The sequence below is a fragment of the Chinchilla lanigera genome, unplaced genomic scaffold (assembly GCF_000276665.1).
Source record: "Chinchilla lanigera isolate Chin_1 unplaced genomic scaffold, ChiLan1.0 scaffold00009, whole genome shotgun sequence".
Classification (NCBI taxonomy): Eukaryota; Metazoa; Chordata; class Mammalia; order Rodentia; family Chinchillidae; genus Chinchilla; species Chinchilla lanigera.
Window position 1 is genome coordinate 18,877,223 of NW_004955410.1, and position 21,964 is coordinate 18,899,186.

At 36.8% G+C, this 21,964-nt stretch overlaps 1 protein-coding gene across 1 annotated transcript in view; it reads right to left on the reverse strand.

Annotated features, from left to right (window-relative positions):
• Agmo (alkylglycerol monooxygenase) overlaps positions 1 to 4,602 on the reverse strand; it is a 168,634-nt gene extending 164,032 nt beyond the window's left edge. Inside the window, 5 exon segments of the mRNA XM_005415288.1 lie at positions 2,236 to 2,376; positions 3,789 to 3,817; positions 3,820 to 3,950; positions 4,161 to 4,209; positions 4,467 to 4,602. Coding sequence (XP_005415345.1) covers positions 2,236 to 2,376; positions 3,789 to 3,817; positions 3,820 to 3,950; positions 4,161 to 4,209; positions 4,467 to 4,602 — 486 coding nt within the window.
• Between the last annotated feature and the right edge of the window lie 17,362 nt (positions 4,603 to 21,964).

Consider the following 21,964-nt stretch of genomic DNA (forward strand, 5'->3'; position numbering starts at 1 on the left):
CTCCCCAAGTTTTTTTAATGAAATTCTGTATTTGACTCTTGTTTTGTTGCTAAAGTTCTGTACTTTTAAGACACTACTGAAGAGAAATATTGTACTGAGAAGACAGGTTTATTTGTAGGTATTTTAAGAGAATGATAAAATTTCTAATTCCACTTCCAGCCAAAGTCAAAACTGAAAAAGGAAAAGGCTGAAGCATTCTCTGTATTTTGCACTCTAAATTCTCTAAGAATTCATCCCACATTGGTAGTGCATGCCTTTCACACTTCCACTCACAGGCGCTTCTCAGTTATAAAGTGATTTTACAGCTAATTAGTCATTGAATTTCCAATTCCCTATAAAATTAACATTCTCAGAATAACCTATAGTAACAAGGTAGTTTTTAAAAAACAAAACCACATGTCCCTGAATAGTATACTGAATGCATTCATGTTCACTTATTTATGATTGAGGGAGACATGTAGTAGGGAAATTATCTGTTATTTCAAATCCATGTTTAAAATAATCTGAAAATTAGTTGGAAATAACTGCAGATATTATCTCTCTCTAATTCTGCCTGTAGTGTACAACTCTACCAAGAATTTTTAGAGTCATTATTATTAAAATGACTATTCCTAGTATATACATAATAGGCTACTTGTCTCCAAGTAAAATTTAGTTTTACAGTCCCTTGAAGGTTTACTTTTAATGTATCTAAAGTACTGGTATATCATAAAAGTATATGAAACTATTTCATCTAGTCTCAGATATCTTTAAATTGTTGTCTGACTTTTAAAAAGCTCCACCTTGGTTTCCTACTGGGTGGTTCACAGAAACATTCCAAAGCAATGACACGTATTAGAAGCAAGACTCCTAAAAGAGTGGAGGAAGCAAAGTGTGAGAAGCTCAGTGGAGAACATTCCCAGCAGCTCAAAGTGCAGACTTTTATAGAACTCTTCCCCTGCCCCCACCCTCCTTGGTAAACAGTGGTATGCTGAAGACACCTTCAATTCACTTGGTGTTCCTCTAATACATCACATTCCTCTCTCTGAAAAGTAGGTCATTTATTATTTACTACTATTCAATCCCTTTATTATACAACTTTATCATCAATGTGACACCTTTAGAATGTGTGGATTTTTTTTGTTGTTGTTGTTTTTTTTTGTTTTTCTGGTGCCAGGAATCAAACTCGGAACTTTGCACTTGCTAGACAGGCACTTGTGCCGCTCAGCTATATTCCTGGCCAAAGAATGTGTTTTTAAAAAATATTTACCAAACACCAGACACCTTTCTAGGCATGTGTCACTTTCTAGGCATATAACTAATTATGACATATTTACCATACACCAGACACCTTTCTAGGCATAATAAAACTATTAGGTAAGTATACCTGTTACCCTCAACTTGCACATAAGCCAGCACAAAAGGTTGGAGGAAAACATCTCACCATGAGCATCTTACCAAGTGATCATTCTGTGTCCAAAGTGAGCAAAGAATTATGCAGGAAATAGTGCAGTGGAGGCTAATATAGGGTTGAAAAACAGATGAAGCTCATTGGCGTATGTGACCTCTGTTTAAACTGAAGAGATGGATCTAAGGTGGCCAGATGGGTAGCTTTCCAGGTGGAATAAATAATCTGTGGTGTGAGGACAAGGCCAAGCAGGAGAGTATGATGTAATAAAGGTGACAAAGGGGAATTTGAGAAGAGAGAAGAACCATAAGACTAGAGAGACAAAGCCCTCTGCAGATGAGGAAAGAAATTCATACTTTATCCTCCATGCAGTATGGAACCAGGGAAATGTTTCCACCAGATCCACGGGGCAAAAATGTTTGCTTGCCAGTGGAGTAAGTAGAGGCAAGACTGGAAGACCTTGATAATAGGCCAGAGATCTGTGTGAGCTATCCTGATGCATGTCTTCAACTCAGAGAGTTATTATGTGAATGAGTTGGGAGAAAGTAAAATTTTCAATAAATAACTAGACTGCACAGGGCTGGCACTACAGTAAGACAAAAGAAGAAATCATTTGGGTGCAAAATTTAAAAAGGGCAAAGAAACTCAGTAGTTAAATATTGTTTATGATGATATTTTCAAAAATAAATGCAAAAAAGTAAATGATGAACAAAATAACAGTATTTCAAAAATAAGAACTAAACTATTTTTGTAATATATACAGAAGTAGAGGAGTTCCCTCTTTAATGGATTTCTTTCCCCTCATACTTGGAAAATTTTCGGTTTTTCATTCATCAGTGCTAAACTACTGTTGACCACCTTGGAAGTCGGGCCAGAATACCAGCAGATGGTGATGTAAAAGCATCACACAAGCCACCTGGAGGCTCCCTGTTGCAAATCTCATTGACAACAAGTTCAAGCTCCATCAAGGAAATGAAAAATGGAGTTGCCTGCAAAGGAAATTGCAAAGAAGAGATGCTATTATGCTCCATGTGGAATTCTTCCACATTTTCTCTTTAATCCTTTCCTAATTGGTAGTGCCAGCAAAAGATGGTGTACATTTTTCTGAGAGGACCATTGCTCACCTACTGGGTAAATAAATGGAATCATTTTAGATACATATCCAATGTGTTCAGTTTCTGTTACCCAGCTCAAAAATGAAATATAACCTCAGATGCAATCATGATCATTGAATCAGGGAAATAATAAAAGTAGGAAGGATATGCTCCAAATTCTAGAAAATATATTTAAAATAAGGAATCAGAATTCTATTACCTACCTATGACTAATCTAGACTCGCTAAAAGAATTTCCTAACAGACACACTTAATTTTAGATTTTATATTAAAATTCCTAGAACTATTTCTAATGAGGAAATAAAACATAAAAAACAACTTTCTTCCTTAGAGTCTTGGAGAATCACATAATTTCCATGTTTGTTTAAAATATCATTCAAGTCACACTGACTCAAGTTTCATTTAGTTTTGTGTAAAAATGAGTATTTTTACATCTCTACTACTAATGATTGAGCATTGGATTAAGTTTGAAGTTGCAATATCAGTAATTCTGATCTATGAAGATATGAGTGGCATACATTGTCTTTAAAAATAAAAAAGAAAGAGCAATATCAAATATTGAAAATAATATGGGTTTTACTCATTTGGAAACTGATTTTGAGTTTTGAATTTTTCTAACCTCCCAAGGCCACACTCTCTGATGTCATTTTTCTTCCTATTTTTGGCTTGAACTAGTAAGTGCTGGAGAAACAACTTCGATTGGGTGGAGAACTTCAGTTTTCAAGTTCTAATTCTGGATATTTCCACTTCCAATCCTAGCCAGGAACCAGAAGTGAAAAGTGCCTCTGAGCACTTGGGAGTTTCAAAGAAAACTTGGCTCAAGTTCAAACTGAGGAAGTCAGAGTTGGACAGCCTCAAGCTGCATATCTTTCATTCTGCAGAAATATTCTACCAAATTAAAGAGGAAATACTTTCCCGGAGGTGGTGGACAAGTTAAATATTTTAAAGCAAAATTGTTACAAAGTTTACTGAAGTGGTATAACTACTTGACATTGAGTTTCCAGCAGCTAAATTTGCTATGCCATCATGTCCAGGAAAACTTTTACAAATTTTATCATATTCTACAGTGACATATAAAAGAGGGAATTTATAGACAAAAATGTCTATATTGCATGGAAATTCATTTCGGTATAAGCTCTACGTTTGCTTTATGCCTTTAAGAAATTGAATTATTTTTATTAGAGTGTAATAATTTAAAGAATAAAAGAGAACAAACCCCCAGGACATATTGAACTTACTTCTTTTTGGGAAAGGAGAAAGAGAGCCTCTTTCAATACAGTTCCTCACCTTTTTCGGGTAACCAGGCACATTTTCTAGGTTTGGAATGAAGGTGCGTTGGGCTTCGCTATATAAAACATCCTTGAAAAGACTTTGGAAACCGAAATGTCCTGTTGGGCTTCTGGGTTCTTTGTTTTTGCCCTTGTCTGATTTCCAGCTGGAGAGTTCTTACTGATTCAGTGAAGCCAGAGGTTGAAAGAGGATGAGGTGTGCAGCACAGAAAAGGCTTTCATCAAAGACTGGACAGAAACAAGGCTCTCTCCTGGGACAGCCAACAGCAGATTCTGCACAGGGAGAGACAAGAAGACGCAAGGATCAAGAACAAGTTCGGAGATCAGTAAGCACCAATCCAGAAGCAAGGCGTGAGAGGCAGGGCCTCACCTCCCAATCAGAGACAGTGCAGTTTGACTGCGTCTGAGGCAACTGATCACTACAAAACAAAGAAGAAAGCAAAAGGAAAACAATGATGGTATCTTGGAAAGTAAAAGGAAGAAAGAAAAAAATCTAGGTGAAAATTCACTGAAATCAAGTGGAAGTTCTAGAGTCAGATCACATGACAAAAATTAGCTTTTGTCATCATTTTGAAATTTGCAACGTGTTTGTGTTTGTAGGATCCTTTCCAGATTCTCTTTGGTGAAGGATTGGGTGCTCTACTTAATAACAAGTTGAAAGTCAGCCAGCACTGACCATCAGGCTTTATATTATTGTCTACGCATTTCTGGATCTGAATCATGTTAACTTTTGAATTTTTGCAAACTGATTCAGAGGCATTTGGTTTACTACATAAATCCGCATCGTTTAATGGAAACTTGGGGAGCCACATGTTTTGCTCCTGGCACTTATGGGTAACTCCTTGGCTGAACAAACTGCCAAGATGTTGCTGTGTCACCTGACCACTGTTTTCCAGGAAGACCTTAAGTGACTGTACCTTTTAGGTAGATGTTAGGGTTCTTAGTTTCCTGTATCACTAATGTTTGGGGATTGCCAGAATAGCCTCAGCCTTTCACCTAAGACAGCTGTAATCCTCAGCTTTGAAAAACGTTTACATAGAATTTGTGATATTATTAATGCACAGTCATGTTAAGGAGAAATGGAAACTATAGATAATCAAAACGTAAAGAAAAATTACAAAGAGATACATTTAACATTTTGTAGCAGTATACTCAGTTTTGCTAATATGCTATATATGTGTATATATATATATATATATATGCTCCTAAAAATCAGCAAGCTACGGGCTGGGGGTTTAGCTCAGCGGCAAAAGCGCTTGCCTGGCACGCTCAAGGGCGTGAGTTCAGTTCCTGATACCGGAGAAAAACCTAAATAAATAAATAAATAAATAAAGTTTTGGTTGTTCTTCTGTCTTCTATTTCTATGCTGAAAGAAACTGTCAATGAGTCTTTGGTTGACCAGTATTGCATGTCTGTATCTGTTTTCATGAGAAGCCACCTTGAAGATATCAATATGTAATACAACCACCATTGTTAATTCCCTACCACTTTGTTTGTAACTCTGTATTGTCTGTATTGTGCTTGTGATATGTTGTAAAATGTTGTATGTCTGTTAATGTTTCCCTCCTTTTATCTTTAAAATAAAAAAAATAAATAAAAATCACCATGCTATATAGAAGTGTGTAATAAAAGCTACAGTTCTCCTCAGACAAAATAGGATTAGGTACAACAATAAAAATATCATAATTATACACAAGAAAATAAAGCAATCAAAGCCTTTAAATAATAAAATAAAATAATAATATAAAGCAAGGAAGCAGCTTTTCATACATTGAGGATAAGACATAAATACACACTAGTACAATAAATATGGTCTTTGCATTGAACAAGGTCTGATACTTGTTTGTGGACATAGACTTTGGAAGATTTGCAGATCCAGAGTTCTTACAGAGTGTTGGAAGAAGTGTCATCTTCATTCAGATACAAAGTTGTAACGGCATATGTGAATACATGGATGTCAGAGCTCATGACACTTCTGTGAACTGAGGACACTGGTGGTGGGGGAGTGTCTGTGTGTGTGGATTCTCACACTTTGTATATTCCTATGCTATTCATGTTTTCAGTTCACTTAGGTAGGGCTTAAAGTTCAGTGGGTGTATTTCACTGCAATACTCAGCATGAGCAAAGATGACTCGCTCACACTTCTTCCCTAATACACTTAATCAAGTTAAAACGTTTTCATCTCAAAGTGTTAAAACTGACTGTTCTTTCAGAAAATTCTCACTATAGATAAATATGTATGGATATTAACATTTAACAAAAGAGGTTATGTTAGGGGCAGTGCTTTATAACTGGTCCTTTTTTTTTTTTTTTTTTTGGTACTGGAAATCAAACTTACCACCTCATGCTCGCCCGGCAAGCACTGTACCTCTGAGCTATATTCCCATCCCTATCATTATATTCAAAATTACAAATGTGATGCATGAGAGGAGAAAGAATCTCAAGTAACATAGTTGTCAATAAAGTGAAAAGGAAACCATCTTCCCTCAGAGGCACATAGAGATCCCCTCCTTCAGCTTCACAGAGATCCCCTCTCCTCTTAATCAGTATTTTGACACACTCATTCATACTCTATTTTACTCTACATAGGACAGTTGCTGTCATTATGCAAATACATTTAGACATATACTTATGGTTTGATTTTTCTAACGAACCACATTATCATAAGGTATTATCACATGGCAACTCTTCTCCTTAGGATCTACAACTTATCAGGGACATTCTTCCATCAGTATACATGGTTACCCACTACCTCTGTATTATTTTCTTTTTAATATGTTGTGCAGAGGAGTGTGTGTGTGTGTGTTTAGCAACCAGGTAAACACAATCACTTCAAGATTTAATGCAGAGGAAACTGAATACAAATAAACAGCTGCAGAGATTATGGATGAAGTACAAAGCCAAGAAGGAAGAAAGAGATCCAACTGATGTCAGAAGGAATCCCCAAGGCAGAAAGAGAAGAGAACATGTAGTAGGCTTCTCCCTTCTTTGTGCTCACCAAGCTCCTATGCGTACTTCCCACTAAACTGAGCCAAACCCACTGGACATGAGAGGAAACCTAGGAAGGACATCTGCTCAGTATACTGTACCTAGCAGTGAAGGAAAGAGAGAGGAAGTGATCTGAGGAGAAAATGCCCCAAGAGCCAGCTCACTTACTTAATTTTCTCCCTTGTTGTGCAACTGATCATTGATTTTAAAGCAGCTCATTTGATGCTGCAATGAATATCAAGGTGTGAGAACCTTCCGTTATATTTTTTGAGCTAAATGGACTCTGAGCATTGGATGGAGGCTGCGGAAAGTTATGTAAAATTAATACTGTAATAGGCCTTGCCAAATTCAGCTCCAAAATCAATTGCTCCATTGTATTTTTACTTATATTATTAGCATTTTGATAATTTTTAGTCAACTGATAGATACACATGACATCTTATTTTAATTTGAATCTCCCTAGTGACACTGAAAACCTTTCAATATATTAATAAACGTTGTTTTCTTTCTATGATTCATTTAGTAATTTATTTTGTGCAAGATTTTCATTGATCGTACTTCTGTATTTATCTGTCTATCTATCTACCTATCTATTTATCTATTACTTGTATTTTACATATGGATGAGTATATATATACATTTCATATATGTTGCAAATGTTTACTTGTGTACTTTTTTGCCAACTTTATATACTGCATATGATGCCCTACAGCAATTGTAACTCTGTGTAGAGTGTTGTAGTTTGTCTTGTCATTTCTGATTTGGGGATTTGTCTATGAAAGTTTTTCTTGACAGAATTATATAAAAATAATTTCCTAAATTTTATTCTAGAATGTTTATAGGATTTTGTTGTCTCTTCCTTCAGTTGTCTGGAATTAAGTTTTGTATGTGATGTAAACTAATTATTTCACTTTCTGGCTTGCCTGGGTCGGTCTCAATTCTCCCTACAGCATTCTTAGTGTTTCTTCATATTCTTGTCAATACCTGGGCTATTTCTAAGTTTTACATGCAGTATGGATTATTTATTCTTGTTCCACTACCATGTTACCGTAATTACTGTAGCAACTTGATAAACTCTGGTAACTTGTAGAAATATTTCTCATTCACAAATTTTATTATTAAAATTTTAAAAGGTATGCTTGCATGTTTACTTATTTATTTATTTATTTTTTTTTTTTTTTTGTTTTTGTTTTTTCCCCGGCCCCGGCACCCGACCCCCCCCCCCCCCGCTTCCCAGGCAGGCGCTTTTTGCCGCTGAGCTAAATCCCCAGCCCCGCATGTTTATTTAAATAACAGTAAAGAATACTACTGGTATTTTGACTGGAACTATTTACATTTATGGATTAATCTGGGAAAAATTGACATCATGGTCACTCAGTAAATTTTTCTTCAACAAATGGACATAGATACTATAATAGTTTAAACTTATTCTCTTAATGATGTCAGGGTTCACTACCAGTTATATTCCTTAACTTCTCCCCTTTTAAGAGGCTTATTATTCTTTATTCTAGTATAGATCACAAATAGGTTACTTTTATCTGAATAATTACATTTTTTACTATAATTTTAGTTTGCCTCCATATATGAAAGAAGGCGTTATTAGATGTATAATCTCTGCTTCAAAAATTGATTCTCTCAATCTCTAACGGAGCACTGTGGCTGACAAGGTGTCAGGTGAAGCCGTGACGGATAGCACACCTGTGCCTATACCTCGGGAAGAAATAGGAAGCCCAAGCTCTCTCCAGATATCTTTCTGTCCAAATATCATTCTCAAATCTTTGACCAAACGTTCCTGCAGAGGAAGACCCTATTGAGGCACCCTTTTATTATCTAATTTAAGTGGAAAAGCTCTGGAGACATTACATGAGTGATAGACCACTCATGAAAATGAAAGACCCGAGGAATCTGTCTATTTACAGCACTCACCTTTACAAATACATCAACAAAAGCAAATCAGAGTAATTTTGAAAGGATATTAGAAACTAAACAGGAATCCTTGGTGATACTGGTAGCAAGGAAAGATATTTAAAAGATTCAATTCCGTTTCATGGATCCAGCATGTGTTAATTTAGAGAGGAGAAGCAGTAACTTCACAACTAGCACAGGACATCAAGCACTAGTAATTACAAAAATTCTTCTTCATCAAAATCTTTTCTGCATATAATAATTGGCCCCAACATCTATAAAATTACAAGTAATGTAAAAAACTATTGTATTAGTCAGCTTTGCCATTGCTAGACACCATACATGAAATTCAAAACCTACAGTAGAAAATGTTTAAGTTGGCTCACAGTTCGAGGGATTCAGTCCATGCTTGACCTGCTCCAGGACAGAAACATGATGGTAGAAGGGTGTGGCAAAGCAAAGCTGCTCAGTTTATGGCAGTCAGAAAGCAGAACAATGGAACAGTGCAGCAGAGAAACAGGCAAAGCTGTCTACAGCTCCGGAAGTCATTTCTCCCTGACCTATGCAGACATACCCAGGAGCATGCTTTACTAATCTACTAGTCATCTTTCAATCCAATGGAGTTGATAAATTGGAATTAACAATCACAATCCATCACTAGTCAACTTCACACCCAGGCACGTCTCCTTAAACCATCCTTAATTATGAAATAAGCACAACAGCCAGTAACAGTTCCACCTACTGTAATGCAACTATTCTGCATACAAGCACAAATGGCAATAATCGTTTCCCAAATGTCTTAACAGTTCCAGAATTTTTCAGAAGTTCAAGGCAAAACTTTAGTCATGATCCTCTCTCTATATATAAAAACACAAGTTGTATAAATCCCTAGGAAAATGCCAATCAAGACTGAAACTCAGAAAGACAAACAATCCTGTAGCTACATATGTAACATCTGGTGCATACAGTGGTAAGATATATGTTCTAAATGGCTTGGGCAACCTTATCTCCCACAGTCTTGGTACTTGTATTTCACATGACCTCTGTCTTGTGCTGGTTCCTCTCACCACCTACAGCCTTCTTCTATCTATTCCTGGGGTCTCCACTGCATGGTCAGCTTTATTCCCACAGCTTCATGAACTGCCCTTTTATTGGTTCCTTTCTTGGCTTCCCAGCCCTTCACCTGAAATCTGGGTGGAAACCTTTCTGACTCCACAGCTCTTGCAATGTAGATGCCATTAAAGTCAGTATTAAGTGAAAGAGGCCAAGGACTGCTGTTAATGGAAGAATTTGCCAGGTTTCCTTGGACCATGGCTATAGAAGTGTCTGGTCTCTTAGTGATTGGATGGCTAAGTACAGTGAAATGAATCCGAGGACACCAACTCATTAGGAGGTCCTTTTTAACCAAGAGTCACAGGAAGATCTATTCACAAATGAAATCTAACACATTTGCACACTTGAGCCTCCAATAGGTAGGATCTTGCTAATTCCTGAGATCCCTCCAAGGAATCTTTCTTCTTGTCCCCATACAAAGTATTTGGCTTCTTCGGACTTCTTTGTCATGATATTAATAACTTTAGCAGCCATATCTCCTTTGGTGCCAACTTAAAACAAGGATTCTTCTGCACCACAATTTAAGATTTTCAGCTTCTTTTTTTTGCTCTACCTTTTGCTCATGATTCTTACTGTAACTTAAAGGAACTAGCAATACTCTTGCCACAGCCTGAATATGTATCTTTTATGCATCTATCTTGAAATTTCCTCCACCAGATTAATTACTCCACAGCCATTAATCTCAGTCTTCTGCAAACTATCAGATCATACACAAAGTGCAGACAATTTTTCTGCAAGAGTGTAAATCACATTCTCTTTATTTGAACTTCCAACAGAGTTTTTGTTCCCAGCTAAAACCTCCTGAATCTAGTATTCACTGTCCATATTTTTATCAACATCCTGTTCTTTTGAGCTGGAACCAGAATCACCATCAAGTTCTGTTTCTCTTATTCTAGGGCTTCTCTAGCCTCCTTCTAAAAGTCTTTACAATCTCCTCCTGTAAACCAGTTTCAAGTGTTTCTAAAGTATTTTGGGGGTATCAATTTTCTGTTGTATTAGTCAGCTTACCCACCACCCACAATTTAAAGGAGGAGAAGTGTAATTTGGCTCAATATTCAGGGAATGTAGTCCATGGTTAATTGCTTGCAAGGCAGGAAAGCTATGGCAGAAAGGTGGGTGGAGCAAAGCTGCTCAACTCATAGCAGCCAAGAAGTGAGCACAGGAACAGTACTGGGGAATAAACAGTCTAAGAACCATATATATCATGCAAGGACACACCTTCATGATTCATCCAGATGTACTCAGAAGCATATTTGGCTAATCTATATGATATTTCTTAAACCAATGAAGTTGGCAAAGCAGGATTGTCTTGGTTACTTTTTTCTCATTGCTGAGACAAAATATCTAAAACCCAAATTGAAGAGAAAAAAGTTTATTTAGCTCACAGTTTGTGAAGGCTTCAGTCCATAATCACCTGGTTCCAAGGCAGGGTGACATGGCAGAAGGGCAATATTTCATGGTGGCAGAAGGTACAAAAAACAACAAGAGCAAAAAAACAGGAGCATGAGAGAAAACTCTTTCTGTCCCTTATATTGTATGTAGGTTACCCACCCTAGGGCGGGTGTAGCACTCACATCCATAATCGCAGCATTAGACCATGACTCAAACACAGACTCTAGAAGCTGGCCCCATGATTGCATGAGGCTTTGAGGGGACATCTAGAGCCAAACCATAGCAAGGATTATCTGTCAAAACTCAGAACTATTTTTAAGGTATTGTTCACCATGTGTGAAGGGAGAGAGGTAGTCTCTATTGCTATGGTATTTTCTTTGGCAGCTGACATTTCAAAATAATGGTAATTCTAACATCTATATGGGTTCTTATATTTCCTAAATTACACATTTCTGTTTCTTGACTAGTCAAAGAATATTTTTTGTCTTTGAAAATAACAAATTTTAGTATTCCATTGTTGGAAGAATGTCACTGAGAAGTAAGACTTCTTAAACCTCAAAGTTGAATCTGTCATATAGAAATTTTCTTCCACTTTCTTTTTGTCAGTATTTATGCTGCATTTATATTTTTTACACTTTTTCGCAAATGTGATTTTTCTGTCCATCAGATCCCATTTGTCTTTCATATTCATCATGTTGTCTCTGTGCATTTTCATCTCCTTTCTTTTTTCTAACACTGATTTCCTGAAGCCCATCTTTTGGATATAGCTTTCTTCATTGCCCCATCTTCCTACTGACATGCACTTCAAATTCTGTAATTACATTTTAAAAAAATTGTTAACTCTTGGTTTCTCTGTTTCTGGCTATTTCTTATACTACAACCTCATGTATTCTCAAATTTATTTCCTATTTAAATTTATCCAGAGCATAAAATAGTTCTACCTAAGATTATTACTAGATTCCTAAGGTCAATACTAAAAAACATTCTTTAAACGTATCCTTTTGTTAGACTATTTTCTCCCTCACTCCTAATTTTTTCCATCTATGAGTGAATAAAAGTCTTTTTAGAAAAGATACAGATGACTGTTGGCTGGCTCCTTGCAGGTATTTGGGGTAATCTGGTGGACTTTGTCGTATCAGCTCACCAGCAGGTTGGAGGAGGGCATTCCAACTGGGACCACACCCAATTGGCCTTTTCAGAGAGCTGGAGCAGCTGTGGTACATTCGGTTTTTGCATTCTTGGTTTTGTTCTCCTTGGCTTCTATTCTAGGCATAGCAAAAAAAGACAATTTAGGATCTATTTCTTAGAGAGTTTATTTCTTCAGGCTGGAGAATATTCACTGCCTATTGTTTGTGTGTAGGGGGGTATTCAATAGAAAACCTTGGTTTTTACTGTTAGACAGCTTGGGAATTGGGACAAATTCAAATATATTTAAAAGAAAACTTAGTTAATGGGATGCATTTCTGATTCTTGAAAGAATCCCTATAAATCTCTCCCCTCTAGGTGATTCGTTTCCTTGTTGTTTTTGGCCCTGAAAGCTTTGTTGTTGTTGGCCCTGAAAGGCCAAATGACCACAATGAGAGAAGGTCAGTCTCAACTCTGGTCCTAATCACATCCAGATCATATGCAGGTCATACTTTATAGCAGGGGTCCCCAACACTGGCTGCAGAGTGGTATCAGTGTGAAGTTTGTTAGGAACCTGGCCACACAACTGCAGGTGAGCAGCAGAGAGACAAGCAAGAAAAGCTTCATCAGTAGCTACAGTCACTCTCCAATGCCAGTGTTACTGCTTGAGCTCCACTTCCTGTCAGGTCTGCAGGGGTGTTAGGAGCACAAACCCTACCGTGAACTGTACATCTGAGGGAGTTGGGCTGCAGTACTCTCTATGATAATCTAATCACCAAATCATCCACCCACCAACCTCCACCCAAAATTATCCTCCATGAATAATTTCCCTCCATAAAGCCAAGTGCTGAGGCCACCAAGGTTAGGAAGAGTTCTTCGTAGCATAGAAAGCCTTTCCACTCTTGAAAAGCTGGATGGAGAAGCAGTTCTGTGAGTGAGCACCTTTCAATGAAGGGCTAAGAATAACCAGGATGAATTTCAAGACCCCCAAGAAAGGAGACCTTCATTTTTCTTTCCTGCTGCCATTTCTTCAGCTTTTAACTCTTTAAATGAGGAAACATTTGGTTACTCCACAATTGATAAATTGCTTTCTCTCCTCCTAAATCCTTTTTAGTTTTCAGAATGAGTCACTTTTTGAAAATTGAACTAGATACCTTCCCCATCATATTTCTAAGATTATGAAAATAATATGCACTAACTCTAAACATATGGAAAAATGAAGATGTTCAAGAAAAATTAAGTCATGAGACCCACATCAATCAGACCAGATTCTTTCATATTATAATGATCACCACTGTTTAAAGACTTTTAGAGGCATATCATTTACCCAGGTGAGTTCACACCTTATTTGTATTTAGAGGCCTGGTGTTTTGGAAGCCGCAAGATAAAATGTCAAAGCCTCAAATTAGCAAGTGCATGGGCCTCTGAAATTCCCCTTATGGGAGAGCAGCTCCATCTATCAAGACATTAGGTGAGCAAATACTAAACTTGCCATGTCCTTTGTACAATTACTCAGGCCTTGTTCATTCAGCAGCTACCAGAACTTAAACTGAAATAGATAGAAAAACAATGTGGGGTTTGGAATAGAAGAGGTGCTTGGCCCACCTGAGGTGCTGAGGTGACTGCTCTAGTGTCTGCATGAAGAATACACTTTAGAGGGGCAGGCTGCAACAGGAAGCTTCAGCTGTGATTGACACAATCCAGGCAGGACAGATTGATGACTGTCACTGGGATGACGGCAGTAGAAGAAGTGAAGCTGGAATCATCGTTCTGGGTACATACTATTGGTAGAATTGACAAGGTACACTAATAGACTGGAAAAGCCGAATGAAACAGAGAAAAAACACGGATGGCTTCAGGAGTTAAAACAACTGAAAGACTGAATCTCTTATTTACTGTGTGGGATAAGCTAGGCCATTTGGCTTTAAAAATGACTTGAGTAGCCTATCAACATCTAAATTGACTTGGTTCTTACTGCTGGGAATGTTAATTGAGTTCAAAGCTCAAAATAGGAGAACTAGCTAAGAATAGAAGGAAAATACTGACCAAAATAGTTGCAAGCCCAATTTAAGGACAAATTTCATGTACAATCACTTTAAACATATTCATTTGCATAAATAATACTCCATATGAAAAAGAATTGTATTACATTGTATTTTTATAACAGTTTTATAATTCAAATGCAGATATCATAAAATATAAATTCCAGATGTTTATAAATAATCTTATTGTGTACATAAATGACAAAATTCTATTCTTAATTTAGTACATAGCATATGTTTTAATATGAAAAAAATATCCAAACCACTTTTTAAATTGTATGCACAATTTTTTAACATTTCTACCACTATGAGAGTTCAGGTTGCTCTATAAATTTTTCTGAGCTTGGTATGTCCAGGTTATTTTTATTTTTTATTTTCTCATCCTTGTCTAATTGTCTATATTATTTATGTGGAATATTGTCCTAATGCAAAGCTAATTATTTCTCTCTCATTTACATTATTGCCTATTTTCAGGCCATTGTTTTAAGAATCTAGTCATGCCGCCTAAATATTGAATACCATCTCTAAGAGTCACTGAATCTTTGTATCAATAATTTTCATTAGAAAATAACAGCATAGGAAACTAAATCTCCCTCTCTATTTTCTTAGATCAGATTTTATTACTTTTGGCCAAAATCCCTTTCTATCATAGATGGAAAAGATCAGGTAGAACATGATCTTTAAAGCAATGTATGGCATATACTTGAGGTCACAGCATAAAAAACAAATAGAAGTTCAAAACTTATTTCTTTAAAATCCCATCAAACTGATACATCTCATTGTTATTTTAACAGTAGTCAATGCCAAAAGAACAGTTCAAAGTGCTGCATGCATATCAGTGTCAGAACGCATGCAACTCTCTCTTTATTGGATTGATTTTGAGTCAGTGCTGGAATTAATCCAAGTTCACATTGCTAAATAAAAGAATGTGGAAGATCTCAAGAGTATTTCTTGAAATAGCTCATGAGATACTTTGGAGAAAAAAAGATTTCTTTTTAAACAAGTTCGGGAAACTCCAGATATTATATATATTTCTCTGAGATTTATCTTGTATACATATATTTCAAAGATTCTGAAAAGATCATCATTAAATAAAGTTATTTTTTGAAGTAATTTCAATTGTGATTGAGTACAGGGTTCCTGTTAATCTAACACTGGTGAATACCTCTGAAATATGCATTACCTGGTCCATATTTGGGAAGTGACTGTTCCATCCTTGGATTTCTGCAGGGTCTGCTTCTCTGCTGAGAAAACAAAATGGACATCGGTCTTTGTTAATGGTAACTAACATCAATAATTTTGGAAGAACGTAGTTGTAAAAGCGATGTCTTTACTCCAAAATAAGTAATCAGGAAAAACTGCTACTACATCGTGTTTTACACTACCTACAAAGTGTGTTTCCGATAATGGCAGCAGACCAGGCATGGTTCCTTACCCAACTATTTATCATGGGGGCTGCCGTCTGCTGGTGAAAGGACCTATGAACCCCCTTTTATGAAACAAAGTTGAAGCAATTCATCGTAGACATAAATCTTGTTCTTACTCTTTAAGATGTGTGATTAGAATTTCTCTTTTGTTTCTGTCCCAGGAACAGCATTTGTTTTTGTGGATGTCATGAATCATCTCCCTTATCATGTTGCCATTTCAGATGGTTTAATAGGTAGCTTAGTCTCAGACATTTGGCATAAATCTGCCAAGTGTGTAGGATTCAAGTGTACAGGATAACATGCTGTCTTAGTTCATTCTGGCCACTATCACAGAGCACCATAGTGTGTGGTTTGTAAACAACACAATGTATTATTCACCGTTGTGGAGAGTAGAAGACCGAGATCAAGATGCCTGCAGATTCTGGTCTGTTGAAAGCCCACTTCCTTATTCACAGATGGAGATTTTTCCTTGAGGATTCACATAGTACAATGGTCAATGGAGAACTCTGTGGTTTCTTATCATTTCATTGATCTGAATCATGAGGCCTCCACCCTCTCAATACAGTCATCTCCAAAGGCCCCACTTCCTGACTCCATCACAATAGGGATGGGGCCTTCAACATATAATCTTGAAGGGGAAAATAATTATTTTTGGTACCAGGAATCAAACTCAGGACCTTGTGCTTGCCATATAGGTGCTGTGCCATGACGCTGTATCCCTGACCTGAAATTTTCATACCATAGCAAATACCAAACTCACTTCTGAACCCATGTTGATCTCTGCTAATATTTTCTTTGTCCAACCATTACTTATTTTATTAAGCTTCCAAGTGCCCTGGTATCAAGATGTTTCAATTTCTTCTTGTAATGAGATAAGTAATTTAAAAGGCTAATAGATTATTTAATAAGAAAAAAAAAAACAATTCTGTAGTCAGATAGGGCCTCATTTTGATAGGCATTTCTCAAGAGAACTATAAATCTCCACTATATTCATAAGAGCACAGACTGTAATTAAGAAGAGGCAATATCTCCTGGGAGCAGACTCCTTGTTATGCCAGTGAAAAAAGATTGAAGATTTTTAAGATACCAATTCATAATTCAAAAACATTAATTTACCTTCATCTATTTCAATTTTATTTCGTGTCAGATTCCAAAATAAACACATTTCAATATACACGGTGTGGTGAAAAACTATAGTGTGTGCTCAAATTTTTAAAAATTTATCATAGGAAAAGCCATATTTCCAATTATTCCCCTCCAAATACTCCCCTTACTTAGAACACAGTTATTCCATCATTCTTGCTACTTTCAGAGGCAGCTCTGGAAGTCCTTTTCTTTCCTTGAATGATTTTAGTTGCACTGTTGTGGCCCTCATGGATTCAAGATGTTTACCTTTAATGGTCACTTTCACTTCAGGGAAAAGCCAAAATTGCATGTGCCGGATTCAGCTACCAAGGTGGTTGAGGACAAACCAAAGTATTCTTACAAGCCTGCCTTTGCATCAGATGGCACTTGGCGCAATGTTCACTGTTTTTGAGCACAAGAATGCATTCACAAAAGGACTTCCCGAACCTCTAGGAAGTAGCCAAGAACGATTGGGAAGGTATGTTCAAAGTGAGCGGAAATATTTCGAAGGGAATTCATAATAATGTATCTTTTACTGTAACAATTTTTGAAAAACACTTGCTTCTCAACTATCTTTCTTTGGCGACTTTTACTACAGAAGCTTTCTCTTAGAGAAAGATTAATACTTATTGAACATTTTATATAAATACCTGTGCTGATATACTTCAAATATGTCACTTGTGTGCCCCCTAATGAGTTACTGTGCTATGAAGTATTGCATCTCACCTGAAATCAGACATTTCTAAAAGTATCTTTTGTTTACATCGCCACCACTGGGCATGATTACTTATCATTGTAACCTGCCCTTTGAAAATAATCAAATAAGTGTTTCACGATCTGCTTGCTGCTTTTTTTCACGAATGAAAAACACTACTAAGTAGTGGGAGTTCTTCAATATAGTAAAGTCTGTAGCTTCACCCTCTTCTCTGTTCTCTCAGGATGATATCCGATCACAAGAAACTGGAAAGGATGCATGCATAAGGGTGTGAAGGAGGATAGATGGACATGAGTAGCATATAAGGGTGCACATATGGAAATATCACAAAGAATGGGATTAATTAATATATGTTAATTATAATTAAAAATTTCTGCTCTTCCAAAGTCAGTGTTAATAGAAATAAAGTATAGGTTTATAAACCTTATATTTAATAAAAGACTTGAACCTAGTATTAACAATCAACTGTGAGAGCTGCACATTCAAAAGCAACCTTCTATAATCTTTTTTAGTGAGCACAAGATTGAAGAGAGATTTTATTAAAAGTTATTCCAGTGGCGGATAAGTACTTAAAATGCTCCAAGTTAGTTGGGTTAGGGAAGTGCAAATTACAACCACTAGGCACCAATTAGGATGGGTAAAATAAAAAAGATTTGATAACAAGAATTTGTGATGATGTAGAAGAAATTAAACTCATGCACTGCTGTTAGGAATGAAAAATGGTACAAATAATTACACAAAGCTCTTTGGCAGTTTTGAAAAAATTAAACATGCAATTGTCATATGATCAAGCTATTCTACTCTTATTTATGCGAGAGATAAAATCATGTATCCATACAAATGCTAGCACACACCTACTATAGTGCATTTATTTATACTTATGACAAATTGGACTAGCCCATAGATTCATTATACAACCTGCTAAATATTCCTACCACAATGTTGGGTTTCTGGAAACTTCAATTTTTCTGTCAAATTTCATTTCCCAACTGAGACCTGGGAGTCTGCCAGTTCCTTATATTTGTCCTATTTCTTATATTTAGTTTAACATCAACTACTATAGATCCTACTTGCAAATAAGTGTAGTACTAAAACCTACCAGTGTGTCATAAAATAAACTTAGTGATCATGGATAGAATTTCTAAGGATAGGACGGAACAGAATAAAAGATAAAATTATTCTGAAATTCCATTTTGCTTTGTCAGTCTTAAAATTAAACATCATTTTATAAATTTTGTTTTGCACTCACAGAACACGTATATAAATGGTTGAATTTTAAAAACATAGGAGTTTCTGTTAAGTGAGTGAAAGCCATTACTATAAAATTTGAGTCCATCTCTCTATCATCACCTTCTATGGGGCCACCTCCACATTTCTTCTGTCCCATTAAATTACAATCTCTTTATTTTCTTGTTTTGTTTGCAACATTCTTAGAATCCACTGTCCATATACCAACTAGGAAAACTTAATAGCATGCTAATCAATCCTTTCTGTGTAACTTCCCACTGGCTGTCATTGCTTTGGGAACAAAATGAACAGATATGTGCATGCCCACCTTACTTAAATTTGAGCATATTATAGGAGTCGGCCCTGGTTATCATATCCTAGCTACAACCTAAAGACGTGCTCCTAACCCCTTCACTCACTCTTTATGATCCATTCTACTGTACTTCAAGTGCACCTCCGCACCTTTAATTCATATTTACCTCTGTCTAAAACACATTTCTTGGCTCTTAGTGTTCCAGTATCCTCTCATACTTCCACAATTAGTGAAAATATGCCCTTATTAAGGTTGTCTTCTTGTATATAAACTGACTTCTGGAAGTCTCCACTTTGATGCTACTCACAGGTGTAGAACACCCAGGCCAATTTTGAATTCATGATTGCTCCCTACCTCCTTCTCCCACTACCTCCAATAAAGCTGTATACCTTTCTTGTATCTTCTGTGAATGTTGCTGCATGTTAGAGTCTAGGTAGTACTACAGTCTACCGATGACCACCTCCTCATCTTCTCCACTAGCATATCCAGCCCATCTCCACCCCTTACAGACCCTACTTCAGATACTGCCAAGTAGAAGTCACTTTCCAATCAAAGGGCTTAGAATTCAGTTTCACATGCATGAAAAATGAGGATATTTGAAGCACAAAAATGCCTGGGATGTTTCAGCTTTATAGACTTTGTTATACTCTGACATGAGCATGCTATTGAATGTGAATTATAACATGATGGTTATGCCTGGGGCTGTGCAATTATTGTGGACATTCATGGCTCTGGGTGTGGGTCATGAGCATAGACCATGACTACATTAGGGCAAAGCTGGTAAGCCCAACACTAATGGGAGGATTTCTGCAAAGTCCACCTCTGTATCATTCCCAAACATCACAGTCTGTATTAATAGAGACAACGCTGGACTCTTCCTTTTTTAAAGCTATCAATACATTCATGTTTTCCAGGCCGTTATTCCTATCCTCATCTTTATTTTTCTCAATATTCTTTTGACCTGAGAAATGCTCAGCAGCTTTCATTTTTAAACTACTAGCAAATGTAAGTCAACTTTTTGTCCATTTTTCTGTGATCCTTGAAAACATTATAATTTTTCTTAGAAAGTCTCTTTCTCAGAAAGCGTATAGTATTTGCCAGTTCCTGTATTTAACAGTTAATGAAAATGTCTGAAGAAGTCCTCAAATACATATATTTGGAGATGTCTTTTTTTTTTTTTTTTTTTTTTTTTTTTTTGCCAGTAGCGGGAATCAAACTCATGATCTCGCTGTTGCTAGACAGGTACCGTGCCACAGAGCTAAATCCCCAGCCCCTGGAGATATCTTTTGATTGCTGTTTTAGTTACATTCTCCTTCTGAGAATTAATACCTGAGAGCTACAACTGTAAGGCTCACAGTTTGTAGAGGATTCAGTCCACGGTAAGCTGGACCCAAGGTAGAGTGACACAGCAGCGGGGCAGGGCAGAAGAGGAACAGGAGAGGACAATGCAGGGAGGAAGCGGAGAAGGGGTCCAGGGAGGAGAGAGATACACCCTTCCTGGCCACGCCCTCAGTGATCCACCTCCTCCAACCAGGCTTTACATCGTATTTAGCTATAAAATCATTAGCAGGCTAATTCCCTGATGAGTATCACACCACCATGATCCAATCCCCTTCCCAAAGCACCACCTGTAAGTGGGCAAGGCTTCAGGCTGGGGACATCCAGATATAAGCCGTAACAGTAGTTCAGCATACCTAGAGTATCCTCACTTTAGCAACTCTTGAGAGTCTCCTTTTTTTTCTGTTGTATTGATAAATATATCTTTTCATTGTGGCTGGGGATTTAGCTCAGTGGCAAAGCGCCTGCCTGGCAAGCGCAAGGTCATGAGTTTGGTTCCTGGTACCGGAGAAAAACCAAAAACAAAACAAAACAAAAAAAATATATCTTTTCATCAAGAAAGTGAGAGCCATTAGTGTTACTTCTCCGTAAGGTAGTCATTCATGAACACGGTGTTCCCTTGAAGGAAGGCTATCTCTAAGTAAGTTAAATTAGTTTCTCAGCAAAGCAAATACTGTTTAAAATTTGTTACAACTCATTCAGTGTTACCATTGAATTTTCTTGCATAGCCAAATCAAAAGAATTCTGTTCTTTTGTAGTTTCCTCTATTGAGTAAGACATTACTCAAGGGAAAAATTCCCTCAAGGGAATTTATTTTACATTAAAGAATGACATTATCTTTTCCAAATTTACTATGTAAGAAAATATGATAACAAGGCAAAGTAATATTTATAATGTTGACTTTCAGTATGGACCTAATAATTCAAGAGAGAGAGAAGCTTGTGTTATGGCCGGAAAAATGCCTCGTAAAGGAAACACAAATGAGTTTAGAGTGTTGATTAGATATATTTTCCTAAAGCACATACATATTATTGAAAGTAGACATTAATCAGTTTCACTATGAACATATTTAGACAAAACTTATTTATAAGGAATACTTCATATATTGTCAGTGAAATCTGGACTGTCAAGGAAGGAGATACTGAAGTGTTACCTATGAAATAAAGACAATATATTAAGTCATGACAATCAGTATCTCTGGATTAGAAGAAGTGCATAATGATTCCTAACAACTTCCATGGTTTATTTAGGATTTCCTGTAAAGGACTGGTAGTAAAGTTTTTAAACCTGAGAAAACATCCATATATTCACTATGACAACTACACAGCTCTTGCCAAGCAGTGATAAAGCAATCATAACCAGCAGGCAAACAAATGGGTGACCTAGGGGCTGGGGATTTAGCTCAGCGGCAAAAGCGCCTGCCTGGCAAGCGCAAGGTCGTGAGTTCGGTTCCCGGTAACCGAG